The following is an 18,811-nucleotide window of genomic DNA, read 5'->3' on the forward strand; positions in this document are numbered from 1 at the left end:
TTGAAGTTTTGATAAGGCTATTTAGAAGCTATACGTCAATCTTCCCTGTATAAATAAGATCATTATATTTAACCCATTGGTTGAAGTACTCCTTCTGAACGTACAGTAATATTGCCGTAATACCAAATCTTTCCACATATTTCCCTACCACCGAAAATGTCAGTCCACTCTCTAAATTTTCTTTATGTACATGCCTTTCAAATCACCTGTAAAATTTAAATCCAGGATCCAGTCAGTATAGTTCACAGGACTACGAAAAGTTTCACAGGGTCAAATTTTGATTACCCACCGCACTGAAGAAAAACAAATTAGTTAAGCCCTTTAGCCTTAGTCTAAAAGAAGTGTAAATTGTGATGATACTATGCTTTATGTCAGTTCATGGCCTGTTCTTCTGTTATTCTTTACAGATATAAAATTGATGATAACTTTTGCTTTGATTTCAGGTGCTTCCTTGTAGTTTTCTTACTCTTACATTGCTGGCTATCTAATTACAAGATAAAGGAGCCTATGCAAAAACAGAATGATAGATGGCTAATATACACAGAATTGCCTTACAGTGAATCTTCAACTTACACTCACATTTTGGAGAGACTGTCAAAAAAAGGCCGGTTTAGCTACACTTCCCATCCATATAGGACGAAATGGAATAGGTAGATATGGAAAATTAGCCATGTTCTATCGTTTAAAGAGTCTTTTGACTATATTTCGAAAGGTTAAAATTGCAATACAATAAGGCTTTCTAGACAAAAGTTTCATGTTAAAACATAATAGTACCTGTGTTTTTATTAAACCTGTGTTAACTTTTTTCAGTGAGTCTCTAAAAAGAAGGCGTTTAAAAACAGAAAAATTTGAACTTAGCTTAACTCGGTCTTAATTCCAACTCGAGTAAAATTCCGTTTTACTTTTATTTCTTGGACATCCTTATGTTATGTATAGAATTCCACGTTATATACGGCTATATGTCTTTAAGCAAATTTAAATATATATATATATATATATATATATATATATATATATATATATATATATATATATATATATATATATATATATATATATATATATATATATATATATATATATACAATAGAACAAATCGGCTGCATTTTATTTCAACTTAAATTTACAACGTACATAATAGAATATATTTTGTGTAGATTATTACTGGTACCTCTTGCTCTTAGAATAACATCGAAGGATGTACAAGCCCTCAATTTCTTGGGGAGTTTTTCTTGGCTGGATCTTGATCCAGTCTAACGCCCAGCACTTGTCGGTTTTATTGGTACAAGTGCATAAAAAAGTTTTTTTTTGAGTCTTCACTTTGAACAGAAGTTGATTCCCAGCAGTTGAAATCATTTATTATATATTTCTGGTAATGGCTATTTTGTCTTTTCCCTAGTTAAAGCATCTTCCCCCCTGATCTTCATTTTAGAACACTTGGACTCCTCTGTATGGAATGCTTTAACAATAAGCAGTAGGAGCGCGAAACATGTCCCTGAGTATAAAAATAAACTAAACGATTAATTTTGGGGGTGTTTGTTGAATTTTATTACGGGTGTTAGAGTTGTTAGGGGAAGAACGGTGGGTAGGGAAGGAAGGGTAAGTTAGGGAGGTATGGGAGGGCAGGCTGCATTGGAAGGGTAGGGTAGGGGGAGTTGATTATTGATGAGTGTTGGAGAAAGGAGTTGATATTGTTATCTCTCTTTTACGTTTTTGTTTATCTATTATTATTTTTAGTTCAGTCATTTTTGTTATTATTGCTATGATTACTGTTTTATTTTTATTTTATATTTATTTCTATTATTTACTATTTGTCGTACAGGCTATTTATTTTTACTTGTTTATATAAATCCTAAAAGTGTTTGATAGGTAAGTGACTACGTAGACTTTCGCACGACCGCAAATCTTCATAGGTTCTTCCCAGCGCGAAAGTGTTCTTATTTATTTGTCAATATTAAAATAACAAAAATGAACAGCGTAAACACGCTTGTATTAGGAGGTCCGATGTATTCCCGGCAGAACATACTTCCACCCCACCCCTCCCCCATGGGAAATTCACCTCCTCCGTACAAAATTTACCCCGTAAAATTACCTCCGTGGAGAACCCCCCGCTAGAAAATTCTCCTATTAGAATATTCTAGCTATCTTCCAAAATATAGGCAGAATGTATGGTGTAGAACATCCTGTAGTATTTATTTCTACATTTAATTTATTTTATTTATTTTTTCGAGTGTTTTTTTTTGTGGGACTGAGTTATTATAGTAGGGTGAGATGAAGGTTAAAGAACATAATTTGAGAACATAAAATTAGTGGCAACTGCAATAGAGTTGCCCTTTGATGTAAATGCACAAGTATCAAAAGCTGGGACTAAGAAGTATAATTAATTACTTCTCATGGAATTAGTCTGATAGCCTACTGACCAGAGGCACAAATTGCCAAAATGCTTGGAGGGGGATGGAGTGTATATACTGACTGCCTGTTCAATTTTAACAACTGATAAAAATTACTTAATTTTTTATTCTTTACCGACAAAGACTGATTGATTTCATTGACTTTATGTCATATATTTCCATCATCCCATTTGCCCTAATAAAAAAAAAGTTCGAGTCAGTAGAACAGTGGCACTTCGCGCCACTATTTTACTGACTCAATTTTTTTATCTGACTGGCTGAAAAAATTGGGGGAGGAGTGCCCCCTCCTGCATACGTGACATACCTGTCAACAAATATAGTGCATAGTGCGAGTTCACCCCTTGCGATCGAGAATGCGTCCGCAAGGCGTACACCAAAAGGTTTTCCCGTCTGAAGTACCTTTAAGGGCATTTTCTTTAGTTTAATTTAAATAACAAGGAGTCAAACTCCAAGTCAGAGCCAATCAAATTGAAAATTGACAGAGCTCCTTATTCATAAGCAAGTAATAATTTAAGTAAAGAAAGATTTCAAAAAACCATCAATCCCTGCACACGAAAAAGTATTGAGTATCATCCTCTAGGCGTAGATCGGAGGGTTTTCCCTTCTGACTCTACTTGCATAGACTGTCTGACTCGTCAGGAACGAATGCGCGATCATGTGGCATTAATTCTTCCCTCCGTAACTGGGAGGCTCAATATACAGTTCTGTGATGCTTTAAGCTTAATGGCTCTATAAGAATATTTAATCAATAGCAACTTGCTCCCCCATGGGCCAAGATCGTAGTTTGGGGCCACAAAATGGCAGATAAAGTGCTTTTCGGTCACTTTAAAGGGCTCTAGGACCGTTAATTTACTTTGGAATGAACTTTTGTTCTGATCTCCTAGACCATCAGTTCAATACAATCACCCCTAAGAAGAAAAAAAAGGATAATTTAAAAAACTGAAAACGCATCCGTGATCTTTCTTCGTGGAAATTTAAGAAAATTTCAGAGAAAAAATGGGTTTAATTTAAATCAAGCAGCGAAAAAAATGTACTAAAAAAAAAACATTGATGAATAAAAATTTCAGAACATTTTCACTCCACATCCAGGAGCCTTTATCAACAGAAAAGAAAGAAAAAACGAGAAAAAAAAAATGATGTAACTACAAACAAAAACACAAAAACAATGCAACAAGAAAGAGAGAAAATATGGAACTAAAGACAAACAAATAATAAAACTCACATCTATAGATATTTTCTCTCTGTAGGATCAGATTGGCAAATGGGGTCTGTATTTTAATAAAAATTCCTCAATACTGCTTCTTAACTATACATAGAGCAGAAACACCCAAAATCTCTAGATATTTTTCCTCTATAGGATCAAATTGGCAAATGGGGTCTGTATTTAAAAAAAAAAAAAATTCCTCAATACTGCTTAACTGTACACAGAACAGAAACACCTAAATCTCTAGATATTTTTCCTCTATAGGATCAAATTGGCAAATGGGGTCTGTATTTTAATAAAAATTCCTCAATACTGCTTAACTGTACACAGAACAGAAACACCAAAATCTCTAGATATTTTTCCTCTATAGGATCAGATTGGCAAATGGCTATTTGCCAATCAATTATTGTTTTTTTCTTCTTTCTTTTCCGTTAATAAAGACTCCCGGACGTGGAGTTGATATATTTGGAATTTTTATCCATTAACGTTTTCTGTTGTGTTTGTTTTTAGTACGTTTTGTTCACTGCTTGATTTAAATCAAACCTGTTTTTCTCTCTTAAATTCTTTTAAATTCTCGTAAATGAAAAATCAGTGTGGTCTAAGAAATTATATTCTTCTTGGAAAAAAAAATCAAAATCCTAAATTTTTGTAGATAAGAGCTTGAAGCAGCCCCACGCGGTAGAATTCTCTGGATTTAATGGTCTAATTTTCATTAAAATCACTTGCCCTTTTGGAGTGTTTTCCTCATTTTTCGCACGTCAGGCAGATTATATGGGGCTCGTTGGTATGATATTTAACTTTAATTTTAGTGAACTTTTATTTGGCATCAGCATAAAAAGCCTCCTTTAATGTAATAACTGGTATCACAAATCCTTTTTTTAGAGTTTCAATTACTATTAGCCCGACTCACTGCTTACTTACTGTTAGTTACCACGGACTGTTTGATTCTACACCATATATTCTACATGTATTTGGAAATATAGGTAGAATATTTCAGAATTCGATTGGAAATTTAAATGGCTAAAGCCCTTCTTAATAGTCGAAAGTGATTGGAAGGCAACTAACACCCCTTCCACGCCCACCATCTTCCCAAACACATCAAATCAAAATTTGAGATATCCATTTTGTTGAACCTAGATGAAAGTTCTGGAAATTATATCTTTGAGCAGGACACTCCCCTCACAGTCTTCAGGGCAAGGGTTATAAGTTATGCCCTGGGGGCATATATGGTTCTTATGGAAGGAATGCTCATATAGACTTCAGAGAGGGCCCATTTGATTGGAAATTGAAATTTCTAGTTCACTTCTTAAGCGTCAAAAGATATCGGAGGGTAACAAGCCCCCCCTCCACGCCCTTTTTCCCAAAAGCATCCGACGAAAATTTCCAGATAGCTATTTTGTTAAAAATAGTTCAAAGATCATTTAACAAAAACTCCGGTGTCGAAATAGCCCCCCATGGCCCGGGGGCAAGCGTCGCAAGTTATGCCCTCTGGGCATATATGGTTCTTATGGAAGGGATGCTCGTATAAACTTCAAAGAGGGCTAATTTGGATGGAAACTGAAAGTTCTAGTTCACTTTTTAAGAGTCAAAGGAGATTGGAGGGCACTTAGCCCCTCCCCCTCCACGCCCTTTTTTCCTCAAACCCATCCAATAAGAATTTTGAAACATCCATTTTTTCAAAAATAGTTCAAATATCGTATAATGAAAATTCTGGGGTCGACACAGCCTCCCAGGGCCCGGGGGCAGACGTTGTAAGTTATGCCCCGGGGGAATTTATGTTTCTTATGGTAGGGAAGCTCGTAAACACTTCAGAGAGGGCTTATTTGATTGGAAATTGAAAGTTCTAGTTCAGTTTTCCATAGTCAAAAGAGATTGGAGGTCAACTAGCCCCCACCCCCCCCCCCCTTTTCCCCAAATGCATCCGATAAAAATTTTATAGATAATTTCGGAGACCACACTGCCTTTCCATGACGATAAATAAAAGTTCAAATAGGGATAAAATCCTTTTAATAGACAGTGATGATGATAACAGTGATAGAAATTCACAAAAATACCAGATACTTCGGTCACATATGCAGTGACCGTCTTCAGTAGTAAAACGCATCAGCAGTTTTACTACTGATGACGGTCACTGCATATGTGACCAAAATATCTGGTATTTTTGTGAATTTCTATCACTGTTATCATCACCACAGTCCATTAAAAGGATTTTATCCATATTTGAACTTTTATTTATAAAAATTTTTAGATAACAATTAAGTTAAAAATTGTTAAAAAGTCAGATAACAAAAACTGAGGTGTCGATACAACCCCCAGGGCCCAGGGACAGGCGTTGTAAGTTATGCCCTGGGGCATATATGGTTCTTATGAAAAGGAGGCTCGTAAAAACTTCAGAGAGGGCTCACTTGATTGGAAACTGAAAGTTCGAGCTCACTTTTTAATAGTCAAAAGAGATCGGAGGGTAAATAACCCCCCCCCCCCACAACGCCTTCTTTTGCCAAACCCATCTAATGAAAATTTTTAGATAGACATTTTGTTAAAAATAGTTCAAAGGCCAGATAAGAAAAACTTCGGTGTCAATACCCCAGAACCCCAGAACCCCCCCAGAACCCGGGGGAAGGCTTTCTAAGTTATGCCCTAAAGGTATGTATGGTTTTTATGAAAGGGATGCTCGTATAAACCTCATAGAAGGCTCATTTGATTGGAAACTGAAAGTTCTAGTTCACTTTTTAAGAGTCAAAAGAGTTAAGGGCAACTAGCCCCCACGCCCTTTTTCCCCAAACCCATCCGCTACAAATTTTTAGATAGCCAGTTTTTTTGAAAATTGTTCAAAATTAGATAACAAAACTCCGGTGTCAACACGACCCTCAGGGCTCGGGGATTAGGCGTTGTACGTGTTGTCCTGGGGGCGTATATGGTTCTTATGAAATGGATGTTCGTATAAACTTCAGAGAGTGCTCATCTGATTGGAAACTGATAGTTCTAGTTTACTTTTAAGGAGTAAATAGATATCCGAGGGCAACTAGCCCCCCCCCCCCCCCACACACCCTTTTTTCCCCAAGCCCATCCAATAAAATTTTAAAATAGCCATTTCTTTAAAAATAGTTCAAAGGTCAGATAAGAAAGACTCCTGTGTCGACGCAACTCCCCAGGGCCCGGAGGCTTGCGTGGTAAGTAATGCTCTGGGGGCATATATAGTTCTTATGGAAGAGATGCTCGTATAAACTTCGGAGAGGGTCCATTTGATTGGAAATTCAAACTTCTTGTTCAATTTGTAAGAGTCAAAAGAGATCGGAGGGCAACTACCCCCCCCCCCCTCTCCACACCCTGAATGCATCAGATGAAAATTTTGAGATAGATATTATGTTAAAAATAGTTCAAAGTTCAGATAAAAAACTCCGGTGTCGACACAGCCCCCCAGGACCCGGGGGTAGGTGTTGTAAGTTATGCCCTGGGGGCTTATATGGTTCTTATAGAAGGAATGCTCGTATAAACTTCATAGAGGGGCATTTGATTGGAAATTGAAAGTTATAATTTACTTTTTAAGAGTCAAAAGTGATCGGAGGGCAGTTAGCCTGCCCCCACACTACATTTATTTTTTTTCCCTGAGGCACTTCATACAGAAGAGGTTGTCGTATAAACTTCAAAGGGGGCTCATTCGATCGAAAATTGAGAGGTCTAGTGCCCTTTTTAAGAGTCAAAAGTGATCAGAGGGCAACTAGCCCCCCCCTCAAGTCCTTTTCCCCAAATACATCTGATAAAAAATTGAAGGTAGCCATTTTGTTAAAAATAGTTCAAAGATGATATAAAGAAACTCCTTTACGTATGGTTATTTCGTTAAAAATATTTAAAAGGTCAGATAAGAAAAACTCCTTTGTCGACAGCAACCCCCCAGGGCCCGGGGCAAGCGTTGTAAGAAGTGCTCTGGGGGCATATATAATTCTTATGGAAGGTATGCTCGTATAAACTTCGGAGAGGGTTCATTTGATTGGAAATTGAAAGTTCTAGTTCACTTTAAAAGAGTCAAAAGATATCAGAGGCAAATATCCCCTCCCCTCCATGCCGTTTTTTCCTTAAACCCATCCGATAAGAACTTTGAGACAGCCATTATTTTAAAAATAGTTAAAAAGATCATATAATAAAAATTCCGGGGTCAACACAACCCCCCAAGGCCCGGAGGCAGGCATTGTAAGTAATGATCTGGGGGCATATATAGTTCTTATCGAAGGGATAATAAACTTCGGAGAGGGCTCGTATGATTGGAAATTGAAAGTTTTCGTTCACTTTTTAAGTCAAAAGAGATCGGAGGGAAACTTGGCCCCCCCTCCACGCCCCATTTTCCTCAAACCCATCCAATAAAAACTTTGAGAGAGCCATTTTTTCAAAATGATTCAAAAATCATATAACGAAAACTCCGGTGTCGACACATTCCTTCAGGGCCCGGGGTAGGCGTTGTAAGTTATGCCTGGGGGACATATACAGCTTTTTTGGAAGGGATATTCATATAAACTTAAGAGAGGGCTCATTTGATTGGAAAGTGAAAGTTTTAGTTCAATTTGTAAGAGTCAAAAGAGATCAGAGGGTAACTATCCCTCCACGCACCTTTTCTCTCGAATGCATCCAATAAAAATTTTTATATAACTATTTTGTTAAAAATAGTTCAAAGGTCAAATGAAAAACTCCGGTGTCGACAAAACCACAAACGGCCCGGGGGCAAGTATTGCAAGTTATGCCTTGGGGGCATATATGTTTCTTATGGAAGGGATTCTCGTATAAACTTCAGACAGGGCTGACTTAAATTGAAATCGAAAGTTCTAGTTCAGTTTTTAAGAGTCAAAAGAGATCGAAGGGTCCCTAGCCCCACCCACGCCCTTTTTTCCCATACCCATCAGATAAAAATTTTGAGACTGCCATTTTTTTAAATAGTTCAAAGGTCAGATAACAAAAACTCCAGTGTCGACAAAACCTCCTGGGCCCGGGGGCAGGCATTGTAAGCTTTGCCCTGGGGCCGTATATGGTTCTTACGAAAGGGATACTCGTATAAAGTTCGGAGAGGGCTCATTTGAATAGAAATTAAAAGTTCTAATCCACTTTCTCAGAGCAAAAAAAGATTGGAGGGCAACTAGCCCCTCCCACCCTCCACGCCTTTGGGTTTATTGGATGAATAACCCCATCCGATAAAAATTTAAGATGACCATTTTGTTAAAAATAGTTCAAACATCAGATATTAAAACTCCGGGGTCGACACAACCCCTCATGGCCCAGGGACTGGCGTTGTAAGTTATACTCTGGGGGTATATATGGTTCTTATAGAAGGGATGCTCGTATAAACTTCAGAGAGGGCTCATTTGGTTGAAAATAGAAAGTTCTAGTTCCTTTTTAAAGAGTCAAAAGAGACTGAAGGGCAATTAGCCCCCCTCCCCACGCCCTTTTTTACCCAAACCCATCCGATAAAAATTTGGGATAGCCACTTTGTTAAAAATAATTCAAACATCAAATAATAAAAACTCCGAGGTTGACAAAGATCTATTTTTTCACTTTGATATTGTTAATCTGATACCAGTTTTGATACTTTGCTGAACATTTGATTTTTTTTTTAAAGTTTGATTTTGAAATAAGGAATTTATAAAACTTAAAACTTTTTGCAATCAAAAACGAACAAAAATTAATTGAAAATAACTTTCCAAAAAATAAGTTTTTCATAGAAAAATAAAGGCCATTTTAAACTTAAGCTCAGCAAACACAAATACCTGTTAAAATTCAAACTAAAAACGACCGGAAATTACTATTAAAGAATAAATGAAACCCAAAAAGATCAGAAATTAAATAAACAATCATAGCAAACAACATACAACAAGTAATAATATAAATAAATATATAGATCTTAAAGCGATTAATGTTTAGGTTGAATATGAAAATCAAGCTTAAAACGAAAAAAAATATTTTGCTATTGAAGCATAAATGAAACTTGAAACGAACAGAAATTAAATAAACAATCAATGCAAACAAATGGCTTTACAGCTTTACTGAAAACGAATTTTATTACAAATATTTTCTTATGTACTTAATATAGAAAATAAACATTAAAATTATAGTAAAATTTTGAACTGATGAGCTTTCAGCAATTATTATCATTATACATCAAATATTTATTTATTATTTCTATTTATCAGTTTAAATGTTTATTTATTAGTTTAATTTATTAGTTCTTTCTAAAATTGTTCAAGACGAATATAGTTTCCCTACAAACAAGAGTTTGGATACTGCCCCCTTCATTAACTGTAAAAACTAAAAGCCTACTGCGTCATAGGCATTTCACTGAAAACGAATTATATTACAAATATTTTCTTTTCCAGTTCTTGCAGCATTGAAAATAAAAATAAAATTACAGTGAAATGGATTCTTGAACTAATGTATCTTTCAACTATTAATATCATTATACATCAAATGTTCAATATGATGTTGTTTATACTTTCCAAGACTGTTCAAGACGCATATAGTTTTCAGTAAAGCGTCAATGACACAGTAGGTTTTAGACTTTTACAGTGAGAGAAGGAGGCGATACCCAAACTCTTGTTTGTAGTGATTTTTGTTCGTTTTAAGCTTGATTTGCATATTCAATTGAAGTTTCACTCGTTTTAAGATTTATTTATTCATTACATTAATATCTATTGTATGTTTTTTTGCATTGATTGTTTATTTAATTTCTGTTCATTTTAAGCTTCATTTATACTTCAATAGGAAAATATTTTTTTTTAGTTTTAAGCTTGATTTTCATATTCAATCTAAACATTACTCGCTTTATGATCTATATATTCATTTATATTATTACTTGTTGTATGTTTTTTGCTATGATTGTTTATTTAATTTCTGTTCGTTTTGGGTTTCATTTATTCTTCAATAGTAATTTCTGGTCGTTTTGAGTTTGAATTTTAACAGGTATTTGTATCTGCTGAGCTTAAGTTTAAAGTGGCCTTTACTTTTCTATCAAACCCTTATTTTTCGGAAAGTTTTTTTCAATTAATTTTTGTTCGTTTTTTATTGAAAAAAGTCTCAAGTTTTAAAAATTCCTTATTTCAAAAGCAAACTTTGTTTTAAAAAATCAAATGTTCATCAAAGTATCTATTTATTCATTTATATTATTACTTGTTGTATGTTTTTTGCTATGATTGTTTATTTAATTTTTGTTCGTTTTGGGTTTCATTTATTCTTTAATAGTAATTTCTGATCGTTTTGAGTTTGAATTTTAAAAGGTATTTGTATCTGCTGAGCTTAAGTTTAAAATGGCAATTATTTGAAAAAAACTACGTTTTCTAAAGAGTTAAAGAGGCTGAGTCACAAGTTCGAACCTTAAAACGTACAGGGATTAGAAGGTGCAGTTGGGGGGCTGCCGCCCCCAAACCCCCGCTTCCGTATATGAAAGGGGCTGTGCCCTCCTCAACGCCTCGCTCTTTACTCTAAAGTCGTTATTGTTTAAAAAAAAGAATTGTGAGAAAATCAAACTTTAGTGTAAAGAGCGAGGCGTTGAGGAGGGCACGGCCCCTTTCATATACGGAAGCGGGGGTTTGGGGGCGGCAGCCCCCCAACTGCACCTTCTAATCCCTGTACGTTTTAAGGTTCGAACTTGTGACTCAGCCTCTTTAACTCTTTAGAAAATGTAGTTTTTTTAAAATAATTTCTGCACGTTTTTGTACATTTTATAACTTTTTATTGCTTGACTAACTGTTCGCTGATCTTTTCAGGTGTTAACGATGGGGGGCGGCTGCCACCAAAACCCCCTGCTTTTGAAGATTCTTGTGTTAAGGCTTTTAATTCCTGAATACTCAAATCAAATGCACAGTAAGATTTTCTTTTTTCAACTTTTCTTCGAGCCTGTGGGTATACGGCATGTTATCAAAGAAGTGGAGACTTACCTGTAACCTGAAGGCCTACTGTGATATTCTTCTGGAGACGCCTGTTGAGCCGAAGGATTTAATAGATTGGATTTAAAAAAGAAGCTGAGTTTCTTTTTTAAACTTTAAATTCAGTATATAAAAAATTTTCTCTGACAGGGAATCGAACCCGGATCTTCCGCCTGTCAGTCAGGAACAGCAACCATTGTACCACAGAGACACTTGTTATATTATTTTAGTCTCTCGTATCTATTTTTGACGCAAGCAAATCCCCACAAAACTTGATATTTGGTTTTTGGAAAATAGGGAAGGAAGGATCGGATTGAGCTAAAATTTTGAGGCTAAGCTCCCAGGCCCCAGGAAAGCTTATCTTCTAAATTTCATCCCGATCGGACAACGTTAAAGGGGGCTGTGGTGGGAAAAATTAACATGGGCTCTTATAGGAAAACGAGGTTTTTCGTAAATGTAAATTCGGGGGAAATTTTTATCGGTCTGAAAATATCAAAAGAACCTAACAGGTCAAATTCCGCTTCGAATGAGTTATCATTCATCCGAATCCGTTGCCAACTGTGGCCTGTAGGTGTGGCTGATAAAAAAAAGAGAAATGAACATTAAGTGGCTATATCTGGTTTTTGGAAAACAGGGAAGAAGTAATTGGATTGAGCTGAAATTTCGAGGATGATCTCCCGGGCCTTAGGAAAGCTTAACCTCAAAATTTCAGCCCAATCGGACACCGTTAAAGGGGGGCTGTGGTCGGAGGGTCGAAACTTCCGGCCCACTTTTACCCATGAAGATAAAGTCGGAGGGGGTGAAATTTTGCACGTTTCTTAGTTGGAGCTTGGGCTACAAAATGCAATCACCGCTGTCTCTCTGCATTCAATCTGCGATCAATGTTAAGCGATCAATCGCTTAACATTGTGGTGGGTCGCTTCTTTAAAGAGGCACAAGTGTGCCTCCTTGATTACTTTTCTTTGACAAACTTCTTTTTCGGAAAGTTTTCTTTTAATTAATTGTATGAAAATGGTTTACCATTCTGTATTCGGAGACAATTAGCTTAGGTTCACTGAAATGAACTACGTTGTAGGACTTGTAGCTATATTTTAATTAAATGTTTAATATATAGAGTTTGTATTTTGGTTAAGTTATGTTAGGTTAGATATTTAAAACCTAACGTTCTAGGCGGCCTGCTTTCCATAGTTCCAAGTTGTAGGTATCATAAATTTGTTACTAAAGTATTATATTTTCATCATATTTCATTATTATTAGGAATTAGGGCACTGGTGCGTTATATGGACACTTCTAAAAGGTTAATTTTGGTTAATGCTAATGAAATAAAATAAAATAGGATGAATATATAATAGTTTATAAACAAATTTGGGCTATATATTTGCACATTAAGGGTTGGGGGTGGTGGGTAAAGCATAGCATATATTAAATACGTAACCTAACCTAATTTAGGTACCGTTTTCCCTCTTAAACCCCAAAAAACAGTCGTTTAGATATTGTAACTCATTGAGAAACCACGGCTTTGCAGTCATTTATATTTAGCGGTCTCTTGAGAATAGCCTGTTTGATGGGTTTTTCGTGACTGGTTTCCTTGTACAATATATAATGAAATAAAATAAAATAGGATGAATATATAATAGTTTATAAGCAAATTTGGGCTATATATTTGCACATTAGGGGGGGGGGGGTAAAGCATAGCATATATTAAATACGTAACCTAACCTAATTTAGCTACCGTTTTCTCCCTTAAACCCCAAAGAACAATCGTTTAGATATTGTAACTCATTGAGAAACCACGGCTTTGCAGTCATTTATACTTAGCGGTCTCTTGAGAATAGCCTGTTTGATGGATTTTTCGTGACTGGTTTCCTTGTACAATATATATAAAAGTGTCCATATAACGCACCAGTACCGGAATTAGCATATTGCATTAGGATTAACCTAACCTCAGTTCTCGAGTTGTTTCTGGATTGTACGGGAGTACCAACGAAAGTTCACGTAAATACTTACCTATTAAATCAAATATTTAATTATATTTACTGTGAATAAGTCAAAATAAATAACCTATAAAATAAACAGTAAACAATAAAAATAAATATAAAATAATAATAATCACAAAAATAAAAAAATGAATTAAAAATAAAAATAGATTAATTAAAACATAAAAGAAAAATAATAATAACAAATCCAGTCTCCAGCCCTTATTAATACTCAATTCAATGACATGTTGCCCCAAGGAATAAGTGCACAAATCAAACAGTTCGTGGTAACGAACTGTAAGTAAGGAGCGACCCGGGTCAATGGTAACCGAAACTCTAGAAAACGGTATTTTGATACAAATAGATACATCAAAAGAATTAGATTTTAATGCTGATTTCAAATATACAAGTTTCATCAAGTTTAGTCCTACCCATCAAAAGTTACGTGCCTGAGAAAATTTGGCTGATTTTTGAAAAAAGGGGGAAAGACCCCCTAAAAGCTATAGAACCTTAATGAAAATCACAGCATCATATTCAGAGTATCAGAGAACCCTACTGTAGAGGTTTCAAGCTCCTATCTACAAAAATGTGGAAGTTTGCATTTTTTGCCAGAAGAAAGATCACGGGTGCGTGTTTATTTATTTTTTCCCCCAGGGGTGATCGTATCGACCCAGTGGTCCTAGAATATCGCGGGAGGGGTTATTGGAATGGAAATTAAAAGTTCTACTTCCCTTTTTAAGTGACCAAAAAAATGGAGGGCAACTAGGCCCCTTCCCACGTTCATTTTTTTTCCAAAGTCACCCGATTAAAATTTTGAGATTACCATTTTGTTCAGCATGTTCGAAAATATTATAAGTATGTCTTTTAGGATGACTTAATCCCCCGAACTTCCCGGGGGAGGGCTGAAAGTTATGAACTTCACCCAATTTTAACATATAGTATTGGTTATTATGAAGTATACAGACGTTTTCAGGCGAGATTTTTCCTGGTAGTGGGGGGGGGGGGGTCGGGGGTTATGAGTGAGGATCTTTCCATGAAGGAAGTTTTCATGGGTGAAGGGACATTGCTATGAAGGGGACGCCGAACTTCCCAGCATTATTTAAAAAAAGATCAGAAATTAAATATAGAATAATACGTTTTTGAACTGCAACAGCAGCAACATCAAAACATTAAACGAATAGAAAATATTACATATATGATTGGGTTCACACCCTAGTCAATACCTCGCTCTTTAAGCCAAAGATTTTTCAGTACTTTCATAAGAGCTATTTATTCTAATTAACGGCCTTTGTGATTAAGCGGTCATTTTTAAAGAATTAGAAGAAAATTCGAAATTTAGCTTAAAGAGCAAAGTATTGACTAGGGGGCGAACCCTCTAATATACGTATTAAAAACATATGAACATAGAAGTTCGTTACGCAAGTTAATTCGTAAGTAACGTATATTTATTACTAATAAAAACGTTCGTAAATAAAATTAAACAGGTTCCGAGAAAGCCATTTAACCAAATAAAAGTAAAATTAATATTCAATTTTTTTTTAATTATTCATGTACGGTGAGCCAAGATCAAAACCTGCATTTATTCAAAAATGTTCAAAAATTAAATAAAAAAACAAGTTTTTTAAACTGAAAGTAAGGAACGACGTAAAAATTAAAACGAACAGAAATTATTCCTTATATGAAAGGGGATGTCCCCTCCCCAACGCCTCGCTCTTTACGCTAAAGTTTGACTTTCTCACAACTCTTTTTTTAAACAATAAAAAACTTTAGCGCAAAGAGCGAGGCGTTGAGGAGGGGACAGCCCCTTTCATATAAGGAATAATTTCTGTTCGTTTTAAGTTTTAACGTCGTTCCTTACTTTCAGTTAAAAAAAACTTGTTTTTTTTATTTAATTCCAAGAAAAAAGTCTCTTTCGTTGTGTGGGAACCGAAGAACTTGTTGAGACAATTCGAAATTTGGTTACGTCATATAGAGTTTCTTAAGATTTAGATACCCTGCTTTTTAAATTATATATATGATTCCGAACTTTGCTTGACTTATATATATTCCAGTTCTTTCCCCGATTTCAGCAGCTCAGTAGATAAAAGATAGCGGCAAGAAAAATTTGCTGAAAGAAAAATTTATTGCATGAGATTTTCAAAACAAAAAATCATGGAAACAAATAGTCAACTGGAGTTTATTAATAGTTGCATGATTGATCCCAGCTTAGTTTTAAGCTTAGTTCTCAGCTCAGTAGCGGGCTCTTTCACCACAGGCATGTCTGCCCTACTATTTAGTTATTAATTTTAATGCCCATTTTGCAAATTTGGAGGTTTTTTATTTATGTTTTTTAGTCACTAACTAACTTATGTTTTTGTTTTAATTTTACTTTGTCCCCTTGTTAATTTTACGAGTTTTCATTTTTTTTTTGGCGTTTTTGCTGACTTGACATTGGCCTTCTAATTTTATAAGTTTAATCTGTTTTTGTTTTTAACATTTTTACGTATTTGACATTGACCCTTTTATAATTTTCTGTTGTTGTTTGATTGTTTGTTTTTGTTGTTCTTTTTTCGCTTTATTTGACGCTAAAGTGTGAATTCGGCCCTTTTGGGCTTGTGACAACCATTTTTCAGCAATAAATCTTATCTTACTATTTATTTGCATCCCTATGTTTTTGGGATGATCATGACGAAAATCGGCGCTGATTTTGTAAATCGGCACCGAAAACTGGAAAATGTTTCAAGCTCAAGGCGACGCCGATTTCTTTAAAAATCGGCGCTGATTTGGAAATCAGCTACGTGTGCCCAGCCGTTAAAAAGCTTTTCTCATAGGTTTTTGCGTTTGAGAGTTTGCTTTCATCGTGAATTAAATGTCATTCTTCTAATTCATTACGGTCCTCAAAAGGTGCAGTTGCTAAAAGTTCTTTGAAACTCAAATATCATTACCATATTCATGACCATTCGGCAAGAGGTAGTAATCTACTATACACATTAAAAAGATTTGTATTTTAGCAGATTTGTCTAGTGCTTTTGATCTTTTCCTTGATTGCTTTTGTCTTTTGCCGAGGCCAACTTTAATAATCGTAATATTTTTTCTCATTCAAAATGATTTGATGTGTCATTGGACCACTTGCTGTGCTAGGAATCTCAGGCATTACTATATTTCAAATTAAATGATTTGGTCATTTCACTTAATGACTTTTGGGTTATATCTTGGGTCGCTGGGTAGCTGAATGATTGACCCGCCTTTTTGTCAGCATTGGTGTTTCAAACTCTTAATTTACAAGAATGCGAATACCCTAGATTAACGTTGAAAGGGTAGTCCTGCTAGTAATTGGAATTAGCATGGAAACCGTTTAAGGATGTAACCTTATAAACTATGATAGATGTTTGCGCTTGGCATTTTAAAAATGATGCTTCAGAATTTCATTTGGACCTATACGATAATGGAAAAGATCAATGTTCAGTAAATATAAAATGTAGCGTCTTCTAGAACGACAAGACCTCAGGTAAGGAGAGTATTCTAGTTCCCCACTTTACGACCAAAAAGGCAAGGTATCAGTCTAACGCATTGATTCCCAACGTTAGGTACACGCCCCACCGGTGGGACATGACAATGGTTTTGTGGGTCTTGGGCAGGAAATGCACCCTTCACCTGACTTTACTTTAGAGCTTTATTAAAAAAAACTAACATTTTCATGTGAATGGCGTCACATTCAAATGTATTTAAAGAGCACGAAAAAATATGATAGTGTTGCAGTAACGTTATGTATTGTATAAAAAGGTGTGGATGTGACTGAACCCATGTAACTTAGCTTCCATGCAACTAAACCCCATTTAACTGAATCTTCGTGCAATTTAACCTCCGTTTAACTGGACCCACGTGCAACTCAATGTTATTTTACTGGCACACCTTTATGAGGTGGGGGAATAAAACCCTAATTCCGAAAATCAACCTCAGAAGGTTATTCATTTCAGACTCTCTACGATGTTCCAGTGACCGGCTAGTGCTGGGGAAAAAGAGACAGAAAAAGAAGACATGTTCTGGTATCAAGTACTTTTTCTTAATTTCCAAGAATTTATTTCGTAATTAATTTGAGTGCTGAAAGGAAATAAATACCTTTTATCATTAACGAATCAGCTTTGTGTTCGGGTGAATCTTTTTCACTTGGTAGTTTATTTCGAAACTTTTTTTTTGTTTTTCATTTGCAAAAGGGATTGGGTAGGGAAATATTCAAAGAGGGAGGGAGGGGCTTAAACAACAGTAAGAAGATTTTTGATAATTGAGATTTCAGTGGTAGACCTTTTATGGTTTCAAGCCTTTACACTCCAGAAATGACCCCAAAATTGGATTTTAATACCATAAGGCATTTGACAATGGTATTGTCATGAGGAAATTGCAAAAAGCATGTAAATGTGAATATTAAATGTCAAATAACATTAAGCAACTCTACGATTTTCTAGAGCCTAGTCAGTGCTGAAGAAATAAAACAGAAAAAGGGAGACTTATCAATATCTGGCTGTTTTTACGAGTTCCCAGATTTTATTTCCGAAATAAACTTCTGCTATTAATTTAAATGATAGCTATCGTTCCTGAATCAGCATTAACGGCAAGTCTTTCTCATGGTATAGTGTTTAATGTGTCTTTAAGATTTTTCCTAACATGGGCTTTCTCTGTACTAGGGTACAGCTATTGTTGCAACCATGACCTTCAAGTGTATTCGGGCCCTGGGCATGAAAAGCTGTGCTAATTTTCAAATATATAGGACAGAAGGCCAATTTTTTTTAGATGGGGGGGGGGGGATTAGTCTTACATCGAAAGAATATAGAAGAATTAACCAATAGATAAAGACCATTTTTTTCGAGTTAGCTTTTGTCACCTCCGGAAAAATGGGCTGAACTAAATTTTGTATTTGTATAATAATTTGAAGAGGATTGAACTGAATGTGGTTAATTTGAATTAGAGTTAAGTTAGAGAGGTTTGGGTTAAATGGGGAGTTAGTTGAATGAGGAAAGAGTTAAATGAGGGTTGAATTGCACAGAAGGTGAGTAGAATGGGGATTGAGTTGCACAAGGATTGAATTACACGGAGGTTGAGTTGAATGAGGGTTGAGCTGAATATGGTTGAATTGCAAGGATATTGAGTTTAGTGAAGGTTGAGTGGATTGGAAATTGAGTTGCACCAGGGTTGAGTTTTACGGGGTTCAGTTGCACGAGGGCTTAAGCAAACGGGGGTTAAGTTGCATGAAGGTTCAGTTACACGACGGCTCAGTTAAACTGGGTTTGAGACTGACGATGGTTGAGTTAAACTGAGGTTCAGTTCCACTCGGATTGTGTTGCA

At 35.6% G+C, this 18,811-nt stretch overlaps 1 protein-coding gene across 1 annotated transcript in view; it reads left to right on the plus strand.

The window, feature by feature from the left end:
* LOC148941394 (heparan sulfate 2-O-sulfotransferase 1-like) overlaps nucleotides 1-18,811 on the plus strand; it is a 162,690-nt gene that overhangs the window by 31,104 nt on the left and 112,775 nt on the right. The window contains exon 2 of the mRNA XM_089104349.1: nucleotides 444-650. Coding sequence (XP_088960475.1) covers nucleotides 508-650 — 143 coding nt within the window. The 5' untranslated portion in view covers nucleotides 444-507. The remainder of the gene's footprint in view (nucleotides 1-443; nucleotides 651-18,811) is intronic.

This window comes from Artemia sp. Qi Xiang Cuo, chromosome 18 (genome assembly GCF_049724085.1).
Source record: "Artemia sp. Qi Xiang Cuo chromosome 18, ASM4972408v1, whole genome shotgun sequence".
Classification (NCBI taxonomy): Eukaryota; Metazoa; Arthropoda; class Branchiopoda; order Anostraca; family Artemiidae; genus Artemia; species Artemia sp. Qi Xiang Cuo.